This window comes from Sceloporus occidentalis, unplaced genomic scaffold (genome assembly GCF_023333645.1).
Source record: "Sceloporus occidentalis isolate IW3139 unplaced genomic scaffold, rSceOcc1.0.p SCAF_143, whole genome shotgun sequence".
Taxonomy (NCBI): Eukaryota; Metazoa; Chordata; class Lepidosauria; order Squamata; family Phrynosomatidae; genus Sceloporus; species Sceloporus occidentalis.
The window spans coordinates 153,414-166,514 of NW_028317123.1; the positions used below are offsets into that span (position 1 = coordinate 153,414).

At 43.7% G+C, this 13,101-nt stretch overlaps 2 protein-coding genes across 2 annotated transcripts; one reads left to right on the plus strand and one right to left on the minus strand.

Annotated features, from left to right (window-relative positions):
- Positions 1-3,126: 3,126 nt before the first annotated feature.
- LOC149280912 (glucose-6-phosphatase 3-like) lies at positions 3,127-6,039 on the minus strand. Its single transcript, XM_089499895.1, has 6 exons — positions 5,822-6,039; positions 5,513-5,613; positions 5,182-5,263; positions 4,758-4,891; positions 3,953-4,094; positions 3,127-3,487 (listed from the first exon to the last, which is right to left on the minus strand). The coding sequence occupies exons 1-6, from the start codon at positions 6,037-6,039 to the stop codon at positions 3,127-3,129; spliced, it is 1,038 nt and encodes a 345-aa protein (XP_089356021.1).
- Positions 6,040-8,059: 2,020 nt separating this feature from the next.
- On the plus strand, positions 8,060-12,864 carry LOC149280913 (protein LSM12). Its single transcript, XM_089499961.1, has 5 exons — positions 8,060-8,180; positions 10,560-10,693; positions 11,751-11,860; positions 12,382-12,508; positions 12,772-12,864. Exons 1-5 carry the CDS (start codon positions 8,060-8,062, stop codon positions 12,862-12,864), a joined length of 585 nt encoding a protein of 194 aa, XP_089356087.1.
- The last annotated feature ends 237 nt before the right edge of the window (positions 12,865-13,101 follow it).

Consider the following 13,101-nt stretch of genomic DNA (forward strand, 5'->3'; position numbering starts at 1 on the left):
ACGCAAATGGGCGAAAAACATTTGCAATTGGGTCCATTTTTAATATGTTGAGATCTGTTTATTATATTATTTTCCCAAAAATAGTTTTCACTAAACCATGATTATTTTTTTTTTTTTTATTATTCTGCTCCTTTATACTAAATCCATTAATTAGAAATACTCTGCAGAGCTGACAAGGCCTGCTCCTTGATGGCACGTTAGTCTGTTGCTCAAGGTTCAAGCCGAGGAAACATAGAATTTGAATGCAGATCAGACCCATTTGGCCCATCTAGTCTGCCCTTAATAAATTATCTCACTGTATTAGCCTCTACCACTTGAACTGGGAGGCTGTTCCACTTATCTACCGCCCTTTCATAGAGAAAGAAGGCATGGATGCCTGAAAGAGAAATCTTGCCATTATAGCTACATTAAATTCTAAACTTTTACAAGTACTTCTGAGAAATTATCTTAAACATAGCCTTTATATATATATATATATATATATTTTAAATTAGATTCATTGAATTAATTTTTCTAGTTTAATTTGGACGCCTATTTTTTTTTTTTTTACATCTCTGTCTCTGTTTATATACCGTATATATTTATATGTATATATATATTAATTCATTTCCAGTTTGAACATTTCTTAGTCATAGCCATTTCCCATTTGAATTTTGGGGTGATTTTACTCCACATTTGTATTTTTTATTTTTTTTTTAAACAGAGAACACACAGAGTATACATAGTTCTCTGCTTTTCGCTAAATAAAATAAAGCGTAATAACATGTTAAGGGCCGAGGGATGATCGAACACAAGAATGATTGATTTTAAAAGCTGGAGCAGTTCTTACGTTTTTAATATCAGACCGGGAGGTTCGCATATGTTCAGTTTTATGAACAGAAAACTCCAAAAAGGTGATCCCCCCCCCCCCCCAGTCTTTACGAAAGAAAAAAAATGCTATTAGTGCCAGTTTGTTTATTTGTTTTAAATGGAAACATAAATATATTTATTCTGTTTCTAAGGCACAAAGTAGCATTAAACACCCACTAAGTAAGCATTGCAGGGTACCATCTACCGTTAAAATCCCTAATAATGTCCTTTTAACATAAAGAATTTACTTGTTTTAAAGTAGAAGTTTTGGATTTTACATATTTTTTTCCTGATCTGTGTTTTTTTAGTAATATATTTCAAATTAGGCCTTAAAATCCCGCCGCAGGGTGTTAACTGTTTATTCTACAATTATTAATAAATATTATTTTTTTCTTAACCATGCAGATAAGATATAAAATGATTTTCATCACATTATCCTGGCAGAGATTTTAATAGATTATCACTTTGTTAAAATGATTTTGTTAAATGCCAGCAAGTAAGTTTAAGAACGGTAGCAAAAAGTTTTGCTTGCAGGCCAAACTTTTTCATGAATAGATTCTCAACGTATTAATTAAGGGATTTAAAGTCTGACCTTGTTTACACGTTCTATTCCTCCATGTAAGACCAGAAAGAATCCGGCAGGGATAAACGGGGTGGGATGTGGGTGGTGGGTTTCGCGATAGGGTGCCAACGACTCCGCTTTAATACAGGATGCTCTGAAAATGGACATTTTAACGCCGGTGTTGGGACAGGGAGTAGAAATTATATCTTCTTGGCTCTGGCTTCCCAACATCTAAGGAGCAAGGTCAGTCTAGGACAAGGGTGTCCAATCTGTGGCCCTCCAGCTGCTGCAGGACTACATCTTCCACAATGCTCTTTCAGATAAGGGGCTGGCTGAGGAGTATGGGAGATGTAGTCCAGCAGCAGCTGGAGGGCCGCAGGTTGGACACCCCTGGTCTAGCTGTTGGGTTGAATCCCACCGTGGCTCCAATAAACCCACACCTTTTTCTAGATTGTCCTGAGCATAAAATATAAGCGATTATGGATTATGTTCCTATTAGACTGGTGGGACTATATACCCCCGGAGCTCCGGGTCGGCTATCATTTATTTATGGCATGTCCTACAAAACCTCCATAAAGGTTCTTTTACTGAATAAGCAAAGATGGGCAACAGCCGTGCTGCATTGTGACTCGTGTCGGGCTGTTGAGCATCTTGGGAGTTGTGGTTCGCAGGTTGCCTATCCCTGTATTAAAGTATTAAGTCTGGTAAACCTATTTTCACCTTAAAAATGATGTCTTAAACCCCTCTCACCGTCACACGCAGTGGACTTGTGAAACTGTCTCGTAATTTGTTGTGTAAATAAATATAATATATATTTTTTTCTAAATTAATAATAAAAATAAAAAAACTCACATGTTGTTTGGCAGTATTACGTGCGGATTTAGGGATCCGGGTGGACGCAGTGACGGGCAGATCCGCTGTTAACTCCCTTTTTTGTGTGTCTCTTTGTCTCCCTCACACGCTGTGGGTATGAATTTTCATCGGAGTATTTTGTATTATGTCTTGTTCTCCTTGTATAAATAAAAATGTGCTCAGACTCGCAGGAACCTCTTGGTGTCTGTATTGTGGGGAAATCATATTAAGTTGGGGGTCAGGCTAATGTTTGATAAACGGGTCATGTGATCATAAGGTTTACTTGCGGGATTAACCCTGTCACCCCTTGGAGCGGCTTTACCAAGTTAAAGTAACCCTTTAAAACCTGGCGGCTGCATAACATACACTGATGTAAAAAATAAATAAATCACATTTTAGGTATAGTTTTAGTAAATAAATAGATTTGTTATTACACTTATTTTTCTGAATTTAATGCTTTTAAAATGAAATATAATATTGGATACAATATTGCTAAGACTGTTGAATGCACAGATCATGCCAACAATAATTCTTCAATTAAGGTAACTATTAACCCATTAGTCTCCCCCCGATGTAGGTACTGCCTATGCAGATTTTTTTCTTTGATTATTTATGGATTGTACATCCATATGATAGATGTGCTATGAGGAATTAGAAATAAAAAGAGCCATCTTTGGGTAAAACATATAAAATGTCAACTTAGTGACGGTTTATTAGTGGACGAAATGACATGGGAATTGTAAACCGGACCTATCCGAAACTGAAACATAAAACAGTCCAAAAACGATTTATGCGAATTCAGTTTCTGCCTATTGCATACGCGGTGCGATATTCTAATGACTGTAACTAGTTAACAAGCAAGGTTAGTCTCTCTTGTGAGAATCTCCCAAGCCAAGTCTTTTTGTGATAAATGGTGCCAGGATGATGACAGCGAGGGGACACAGAGAATGGCGCAAGAAGTTCACCAAGTAAAATATCACAGCTGAAGAAACGGGGAACGGGGCGCCATGCAGGACCTTCAGGAACAGGAAAGAGAACAGAAAACCAATAGCTCTCTCAGGCCACCCTTCGGTTCCCTTATAAAGTTTCCTGTACAATGGACAGTGAAGCGCTAAACCAAGTCCTAATGCGTTCCCGGCGCTCCTGGTTATTGAAGAGAAGGGTCTTGATTCTGGTCTAATCCATTCTGGCCTGGAACACCATTTAGTAGCCATGTGAATAGACCTAGGGAAGGGAGGTAGTATTCAATGAGATAGAGTGAGTTAAATCAGGTCTACAAAGTTGGTCCCTCAGGTACCATTACTAGTGCAAGTCCATTATCTCTCCTTAAGCATCACTAGGGGGGATGCGGTGGTTGCGTACTGCACCCGATGACACTATTAGTGGGGGTGACACCCAAAGCTGGTGTCCTCTGGTTACCCGTTTTTTTCTCCACGCGCTGAGCTTGCTTTCCTCCTTTCTGGACATTATCCCGGAATCAGAGGGTTAAGGTCGTGGGGGTGAGAGAGAGATAGCCGTGGGACCACTCACAGCCGACACAACATGATGATGTCTGTTCACTGGGTCGCGGTCTGGTGCTGGAGGAGTTACATAGGGGGGGACACCAACTGCATTCCTTAAATGCATGTGCCCTACAATTCTAGTAGATGCTACAAATTCAGCTCAAGCTGTTCCAGTACCCATACTCACCACGAAAGGTCCACGCCTAATGCACTCATAATCCAGTTTAAAAGAAGAGCACCAACGAGGAGAAATAGAGATGCCAGTGCGAAAAACCCAAAAGTCCGATCTCGGGGAACAGTCCTCTGCAACACATGGCCCAGGAACACACCTACATGTAGAAAATTGTCCTTAATTCTCACTTTTGCCCCATTCAATTAAGATTGCGATCCTAGCATTTTTGTTAATCCAATCATAATGAAATCATTATTTAATATTTTAAATAGCATGCTTGATTAAGTATTTCACCAAGCAATCATTGATTAGTTTGGATAATAGACTAGGTTTAAGCATTCATAGTATTACACAGAAGCAATGCCAGCAGATGAGCAACTCTTGGTCCATCAGGTCCGCCATTTTTATTACCACATACACTAGCTGGTCAGCATCATTAAGCTGGACTAAGACAAGACCTTAAACCAAAACACCATAGTGTGCAGATTGAGTTGGCTCATCTCCGGTTTGCACTCCGCTTCGTGAGCTCACATTGGCTTATGCAGCCTTACTCGCTCATGTGTACCCTACAGGATTTAGTCAACAAAGCCCTAAGTGTCATTTAATTCATTTGCTGTGTTAGCATTTACTCATCCCATTGTTTAACTTGTTTTCATAGCTGAATTCAGGCAACAAACTGCGTTGTATTTAAGTTTAAGAGACATTTTTTTATTACAATTAGATTAATGTTAACTAACGTTTCAGTCTTTGGGGAATTGCTTGGTCTATACCCTAATGTCAGATATTAGCCATGCACCTTAGTGTGCTTTTACCCGCTTACCGGTGAGAATGCCGGCCACGACTTGGTGGGGAAAATGTGCCAGGATAAGAACTCGGGATACAGCTATTCCAATCATCAGTAAGCAATAGAGGAGAATTGGGGCAAACCGTCGGATCCCCCTGGAATGAAACAGCCTGGTTACTGCCACTTCATAAATAAATCTAGCCGGACTACTACAAATATTTTGGCTTATGGCCAATAAGAAATTACCCTATAGGTGCAATTGTATAGGGGGTATTTTTTTCCTTAAAAGAGGCAGAGCATAAACATTGCTCAGCAATTTAGTTTAGTACAGGATTCTCCGTCTGCTACTCATACCATGGCTATAGAGCGGATCATCTTATTCACCATTATGCGTTACCAAATATTTTCCATGTTTTAACAATTTCATGTGATTGTTTTATCTGCTGGAACATTGTCTTACCTCTGGGAACATCGATTGGTTAAAGCCACCACTACAGGCCAAAGAGCCGCCCCTGTGATCATGCAGTGTCCAGAGGGACTCCCTGGGAAGAAGAAAATAGATATACGTACGGTATCAATGCAGGAAACCTCTCATACTACTCACTTCTTCCCCAGCCCTGGGCAATATGCCATCCCCCCTTTACTGTTATGCTCTCAACAAGGTTATTCATTCCTTCCTAGAATGTAGATCCTTCTCATAGTTCCCAACTCTCATGAGAGGAGAGTTTGAGTCCCGCTGCCTGGTTTGCCCTGACCTGGGTATGCTGGCTACTCAACACGTACATACTCACCAGGCCCCGTCTCACATGTTGAAGGAAATTGCTTTAGGTTGACCTCGTTGTATTTTCCCGATTCATAAACCCACCAGAATGGACGTTCTCCAAAAAGGAACCTGAAAAGAATTAAGAGACAAAATATTTATCCACTGAATGCCCCGGTACTCTAAATACAGTTATGGTGTAAGGTTCCTTCGGTGTCTACGTCAAAAAGGAGGTAATTAACACTGAGGTTCTAAATATGTTTCAGAAATACAAAAAAGAAACAATAGTTCATATTTGAAACATGTATCTGAGGTTGGGACAAAGTATACCAACTCTTACCATTTGAAGATGAGGTTGAGCCATTCAGAAATTAAAGCCAACCATAAAAGAGTGACTCCGAGCCGGCGCTGGAAGGCATAAGCCGAGGGGAAATATAAAAGGAAGACGCAGGATGGGTCCCCGAGATATGTCACCCACAGCCAGAATTCCTCAGACCCGGGGAGATGTTTTTGTAGAGCACCAGCAATGGTGATGCCTGCAGAGTGTACTTCATCCATCTGGAAAGGAAGATGGAGCCGTTACTACAACACAGCGAAAGGCCGGTGAAGCTCTGGAGTTGTCCACAAAAGACCTTAAGACTTAGGTCATTGGCTTCTCCAGCCGCACATTAAATGAATGAAAGGTACGGCATGTGGAGGAATAGCGGACCTTTGTTACTCGGTTAGAATCCCCTTCCGGGTCCACTGACTCTTTCATTCATACCGACGACCTGAAGTTGGTGTCGAAACCAACAAAGATATGTTAGTTGAGTATTCCGAACTGCGCAGTGATGCGGAGTGATTACATCACCGGTGGATTGATGACAACGCGAGACATGATTTAACATCATCAAACACCAAACAAGGTCAAGTGGCAGCTTCAAAAGTATTTGCCTCTATCTGGATCTATACATATGGGGTTATCTGGGAAAGTTTCGTTTTGATGAACTTTGAGGTTTTTCACCCTGACAATAACGTTTGTCAATAGGTTAAGGGGTGAGTTCCTTGTAACAATGAGCAGCTCTGAAAGTGTGGTGTTTAATGGGTTTAGGGTCGCTGACCTTGTAATGACCTCCACATCATTAATGAGTTAAAGGGTCAGAATTATCAAGAAGTAAACGGAGTTGGTATTTCATTAACAAGCTTCCAGGATCCAAGGACGGCCCAACCATCTACTCTCCCCGTTTCGTTGGTCTCATCTTAGATTCAGGAGCCATATTCTTATCCCATGCCTGTCTGCTGGGAGGCTGTTCCTTTTATCCACCACCCTTTCAACAAAATAAATCATCCTTTCATTCCATCTAAACCTATGACACCGCTGTACCGGCGGGGGGAGATCGCTGTACCGGTTGGGGGAGACCACAGCCGCAGACAGTGACAATCATATACACGGACAGCAGCGAGATGCAACGCATTATATATATATATATATATATATATATATACTTGATTAAGGTCTGCCACCTATGGACCGTATCCTGACGCTGTGTAATCAGAGCTCACAGGTATTTTAATTGAAATATCAAGTAGGGCTGTGAGTTTTATGTACATTAAGGGCCCCAGGGAAGTGGCGCTAAATTCCCCCCCCCCTGAGGGCTGTATTCTGAGGGCAAAAAGTGTGATTTTAGATTAAAAAAAAAATTACCACAGATTCTCATTATAGGGTTAAAGCGTTAACTAGTCCAAGTTAACCCTATTCTTGCCAGAAAACACAATACGGTTTCGTTATTCGGGCTCTACGAGGAACAGAACACCAAAAATACACATCCGTTCTACAGACCGACAGCTGACAGACATGGGCCTAGCTGAGCTCTCGGCTCTTGTCTCCTAGCAACCGCCCCCTCCATCATGTGACCCACATCTCGTTCCCTCCCACTGCCCGCGCTCACAGTCTTCTGCCGGTAGGATGGGTGGAAGAAGTGGCAGTTTGAATAGAGCCGGCTGTTAGAGGACACATCACCGACCACGCCTCCTCCACGCACGCTTCTCCTTTCACCACACCCTCCCCTGACCCCTGCCAACTAGGAACTCAGATGCTCTCTCGCGAGAGCCCTAAAATCATGTGACCTGTGCTCCATGAAGGGGGCGTGGCTGATGGTTGTCTATGAAATGTGGTTTCTTGCTCTTATTTTTCATAATGGTCCATATGAAGAATACTATATTATTATTATTATATAGAATTAGTATACTATATACTAGTGAAGACACATACAGGCTAAAGTATGACTATAACTATCTTTGTATAGGGATCTGGGTTTCAAAGAGGGAATACGCCTCCTAAACAGGGACAGTTGGGAAGTATGCTATTAAGCGATGTCCTCCCCAATGTGGCGGCTCTAATTTAAGATGGCGCGCGCAGGCGACGCTTATAAATTCCTTCCACCTCCAACATGGCTGTGCTAGCGTGCCGCGAGGAAATGGGCGTGGCTACGCATTGTCGCCTAGGTGATTTCCCGGCACTACCCAGGTTTGACGCTCGTTTTTAAGCCTGCGTGCTGAGGTCGCGGTGCTATCGCACGTCACGTAGGCCGGCTGGAAGATGGCGGCTCCGGGGGAATATTTCAGCATCGGCTCCCAGGTCTCATGTCGGACATGCCACGAGACGAAGCTCCAGGGGGAGGTGGTGGCCTTCGACCACCAGAGCAAGATGCTGGCGCTGAGTATCCTTACCCCAGGGTGACCGGCGACTGGGAGGTGGGCAGTCAGTGCTGGTGGGGGAGGGGGCAGGCTCCAAGATCAAGGTGTTGGGATTGTGGGTTCTGACAGCCTGGGGGGGCGGCCAGGTGTATGGAGGGGGGGGCGGCCAGGTGTATGGAGGGGGGGGGGGGGGTTATGATCCCCAATCAATGGGCAATTCCTAACCACATCAGGGCTGATCACCTGATTGATCTGTGGATTGAGCCCAGTGGGTACACAGCATGGAGGTACCCAGGTACACAGCATGGAGTGAGAGGTCTGGAGGAAGTGGATGGCGACCTGATGGGGAAATGACGAGATCTCCTTTAACCATTAGACTATCTCAGGAAAGGACTGGGAGGCTGTGATCAGGGGTAATAGTGGTATGCAGGAGCTGCTAACCCATAGGCAGTGTGGGCAGCAGCCATATTTAATGCCCCATGTGTCCACCTTTTGAGGTGGGCAGGAAAGGGATGTGAGCGCTGACCGGGATCAGCAGTGTGAAGCGAGTGTTAGTGCCGAGTGTGCCGTCACCTGTAGGCATAGTGCTCAGGGTGAAACGAGGATGATGTTGTCAATGCCAGGTGACCAACAAGTCCAGTTGGGTGGTTTTCCATTTTTTCTGATGGTACGAGGCATGCTGAACCATGCTGTTGGCCTGAACCGACCCATCTGATAATCTTTCTTCTGTTAAGCGATTTCTTTAGGGGGATCTGATGGTGAATATTTGTTTACATGTCCTGCACCTTGACCTTCATCGTGGACTGGGTGGTCCTATTCGTTGTCGTCGGCCAACATGCTATCTGGGGCTGTTGGCGAATTAAAACTTTCTCTGAAGGACCTGAATTTTGTCTAGAATGATAAAGGTGGAAGTTTGTGAATAATGACACACCGGAGGCTTATTTTGGGTTGAGAAGGCTTGTGTAGATATTCAGATCCTTCACCCTCAGGAAGTGGCTTCTAGCCGCGTGTAACTCGGGGTCTCGGCCGTTTACATCCCACACGGACGGGGAATAATTTATGGAAACGTTCATGTCTTAGGTGGCTTGTCAGTTAGGTAACTTGGTTTACTTCAGATCAACACGGAGTATGTCTCGTACGCCTGTATTACATCGTAACTCTAGATGATGCCTCCTTTTCATACTTTTTGTTGGCTTTGAATCCCTCCAGAATTCAATCAGTTGCAACTGCCACAAAAAAAAAAAAAATTTCAAACTGGCCCTTAACATGGAGTCAGGCGTTTAATCCACAAATATCCCGCTGGTAAATATGGACAGCTGAACAGATCTTCTCCTGTCTGGTACTCGTGCCGTCAGCTACTGAAAGTGTATAGAGAAAACCGCACGTCAACCGGGTGCGCTAAAGGGGTTGTCGTGGTGTCCGGCCCACGGGGGACAGCCTTAGCTTGTGTGTAGTCCTATGTATATGCGTACTAGGACTGTGTGTGTGTGTTACGTTTTCTTGCCTGTAGTGGACCATCCACATATTTTGGATGCCACACACCAAAGAAAGCAAGCTCTGCACACATAATACTGTTAAAGATCCCACATAGTGGGACAGCCTCTTTAATGCTCCTGCCTGACCCCGCAGGAAAGCCCTTCTGTTTGTCCTCCGTTTACTCCACTTCCCGTTGCCCCCGTGTATTTTCATGGTGACCGCTCTGTCACTTATGTCGGGTATGCCAAAGCCACATGGGTACGTGCCGGCGTCGGGCTTGGTGTGTGAATCAGTGGATACCGGCTTATCTGACAAACTTGTTTTTGGCCGTGGGGCAGAGACAGGATTTCTTTTGGGATTTTTTTTTTTTTTAAGGATGGAGGTGAATGATCGAGGGACCTGATGGGACTCCGTGCATTTTCAGAGGTGTGAATGGAATAAGACTTTCTTTTCTTTGTGTTAAGTATAGTTTTGTATACATTTAGTGACCAAATTGTCCCTGAAATGACCTTATTCTGCAGACGTGGGGGGTCACCTAGGTAGGCAGTCGTGATAGTTGGGTGGCTTATGGCTGTGCTAACGCAGTCCTTTCCTACCTAGACTTCCATGAGTCAGAAGGTCCTGCTAGGTCAGGGGTGTCCAACCTGCGGCCCTCCAGCTGCTGCAGGACTACATCACCCATGCCAGGTCCTTAGCTAAAAGAGATGTAGTCCTGCAGCCGCAGGTTGGACACCCCTGTGCTAGGTAATTATGACTGAGGCATTCTATTGGTTACCACAAGGTTGTATTATGGGTTGTTTGTCTAGGGATCAAATGCATACATGTAGCAAATTATACAGATGGCGAAAGCTGTTGACGTTTGGAAAATCACCACCATACATTGTTCTTCCGAGGATTTGTGTTTGCCTTAACCCCACCATTTACAGAATGCCCCCCCTCTAGCGGAAAACCCAATCACGCCGACATCTTACTGCTCAACATGCAGTATGTTTCTGATGTAGAGGTACTGAACGATCGCACACAGACCCCTCCACCCCTAGCTAGCCTCAACATCAATAAGGTAAGCGATTTCCGTCCAAATGGCGCGGCGAGTCCTTCATAGTCCTTGTGCTGTATCTCTATGCACAACAGATCAGTCACGCATTTTATAAAGTTTTTTGTTTGTTTGTTTCTATGGCGACAGCCTACTTTTGTGTCATGTGATAACGGTTCTCAGCAAAAAATATGTAAATGAGGCAGTTTAAAAAAGAAAAAAAAAAAGTTAATTATTGATGGGAAGTCCTTGGGCATTAAACCAATAGACCCTTGCATTTAAACACCTTCCCCAAAAATGACTCCTAAAAAAACCAAAAAGGTAAATTTTATAAGATTGCTATCTTATAAGGAAGTCTAGATTTGTGTCATGTTAATGGTGGGGAAAAAAGTCATTAGAATTGGTGGAGATGGTACTTAATTGACTGAACAGCACTCAATCGCAAGCCTTCAAGCCTACGTTAGGTCTCTTCAGGCTCATTATATATGGGGTGCTGGCAGTTCCTTTAAGTGCTGTCTTCTCCATTAGCTCAGCCCATGACGTAATGAGTTGTCAGTGTTTTATTTGATCCTGCTTTGACGGGTACATGCTGTTGGCTTCCAAAACAGTCTCATTCGAGCAGACAAGGAGACTTCAGTGGTCCTCCTGCTCGGCAGACTAGCGTTCCTTCTACATGGACTGGAGGTTGAGTCTTCTGGAACGAGTCTGCCTGCTCCACCAAACCTTGAACACTTCTGTTTCTTGGAGTATCAGAACTTGCTGGTCCAGATTGAATGTGTGATGGTTACAATGTCACACAAGTTGTGTTTGTGTTAAATACCTGATCACACGCTTTCTCAAAGATACTCCGCATGTCACTAAATAATGAACAGTTTGCTGTCCCTGATGGCCTCACTAAAGTAGGATGCATATTGAGTACTTTCATGTGCGTCCTTTAAAATAGTTATAAGCGGAGAGATGTGCTAATATAACTCTCACCCCCCCCCCCCACTTCTTTTCCCAGGTTTGTTACATGGTGACATAGCCCATACGGAGTCTTTAATAGACAGACCTATTAATCGTGGCTCTTTTTCTATCCCCTCAGCTTGCAAGCAGAGCTCGACTGGAGAAGGAAGAAAAACTGAGCCAGGCGTACGCCATTAGTGCCGGAGTATCCGTGGATGGACAGCAGCTATTCCAGACTATACATAAGACGTAAGTCGGTGTAGGGTCATCGTTCTTTGTGTGGTGCTTCAATTTGTGGCCCTGGCACAAATAATTAAACAATAGAAGTACGATTTGCACAACGTATTTTCTTTTCCTATGTCATCAGCAGCATGTTGACCCCTTACTCGCTGTAGTGCTTTCCTACTCATTGGAGAACTGAAGCCTAATGGCAGACTGCAGCTTCTACCATGTTCCACCAGCCACATAACATTAATGGAACTGTAGCGTGTCCATATTTAGGACAAACTTCAGCAGCCAACCTTCTTGATAGACCTTTCCCATGGAGATGTCTTCATTCTTCCAAACTGAAGCCATCTTTGGGTTCTCCAGATACCAGCTTGAGCTTCTAGATGAGGATGTTCCTGCATTTTCATGATACAAACGCCACTAGTAGTGTTCATCTAGACAATTATAGATAATTTTTTTATTTCTATGAAGCTTTGCGCTGATCTCATTCTTGGAAACTGGCAGATGTACTTCAAAGCATGTGAATATTTTTATTTTCTCAGGATAAAGGACTGCAAGTGGCAGGAGAAGAATATAGTAGTTATGGAAGAAGTGATTATATCTCCCCCATACCAAGTGGAAAACTGTAAAGGAAAAGAGGGGAGCGCTCTCAGCCACGTCCGCAAAGTAGTAAGTATCAGAGTCTGGCCTTGTCTCCTCCTGCCTCATTTATTGACAATGTAAGGATGTTCATAGCTGGGATGAGGTCTCTGCCTGCGTAGGCAAATGTATTCCTATATCTTACAGAAGTGATGCCTCCTTACTGACACCTGTTCTTGATGCAGATTAGCCATATCAGCCCCAGGGTCTTTTATACTTTTTTTTTTTTTTTTTTTTTTAATTAGCTGATCCCATAAAGACCAGACTAATTTTCTTGTCCTGTCTCTTTTTAGGTCGAGAAACATTTTAGGGATGTTGAAGGTCAAAAGGGGATTGCGAGAAACCCAATCCAGTCATCACAGAAAGAGACCAGTACGTCCTCCTGAGCCTTCAACACGCGTTGGCATCACCTGCCCCAGAGCTGCCTGCTCTTCTCACCCCGAGGGTTGGAGCCCTGAGGAGAGCCAGATGGGGTGGACGACATGCGGGGTGTGGTGAACAAGAATGAGGGAGGGCGTGGGGTAGCTTTTATTTCCGGACTAGTTGCTCTCAACCCTTTCCTTGGATGGCTTTCAGTCTGGCATACAAAGGGGATGGGGTTGAGGGGATACAGAGCTATAGAA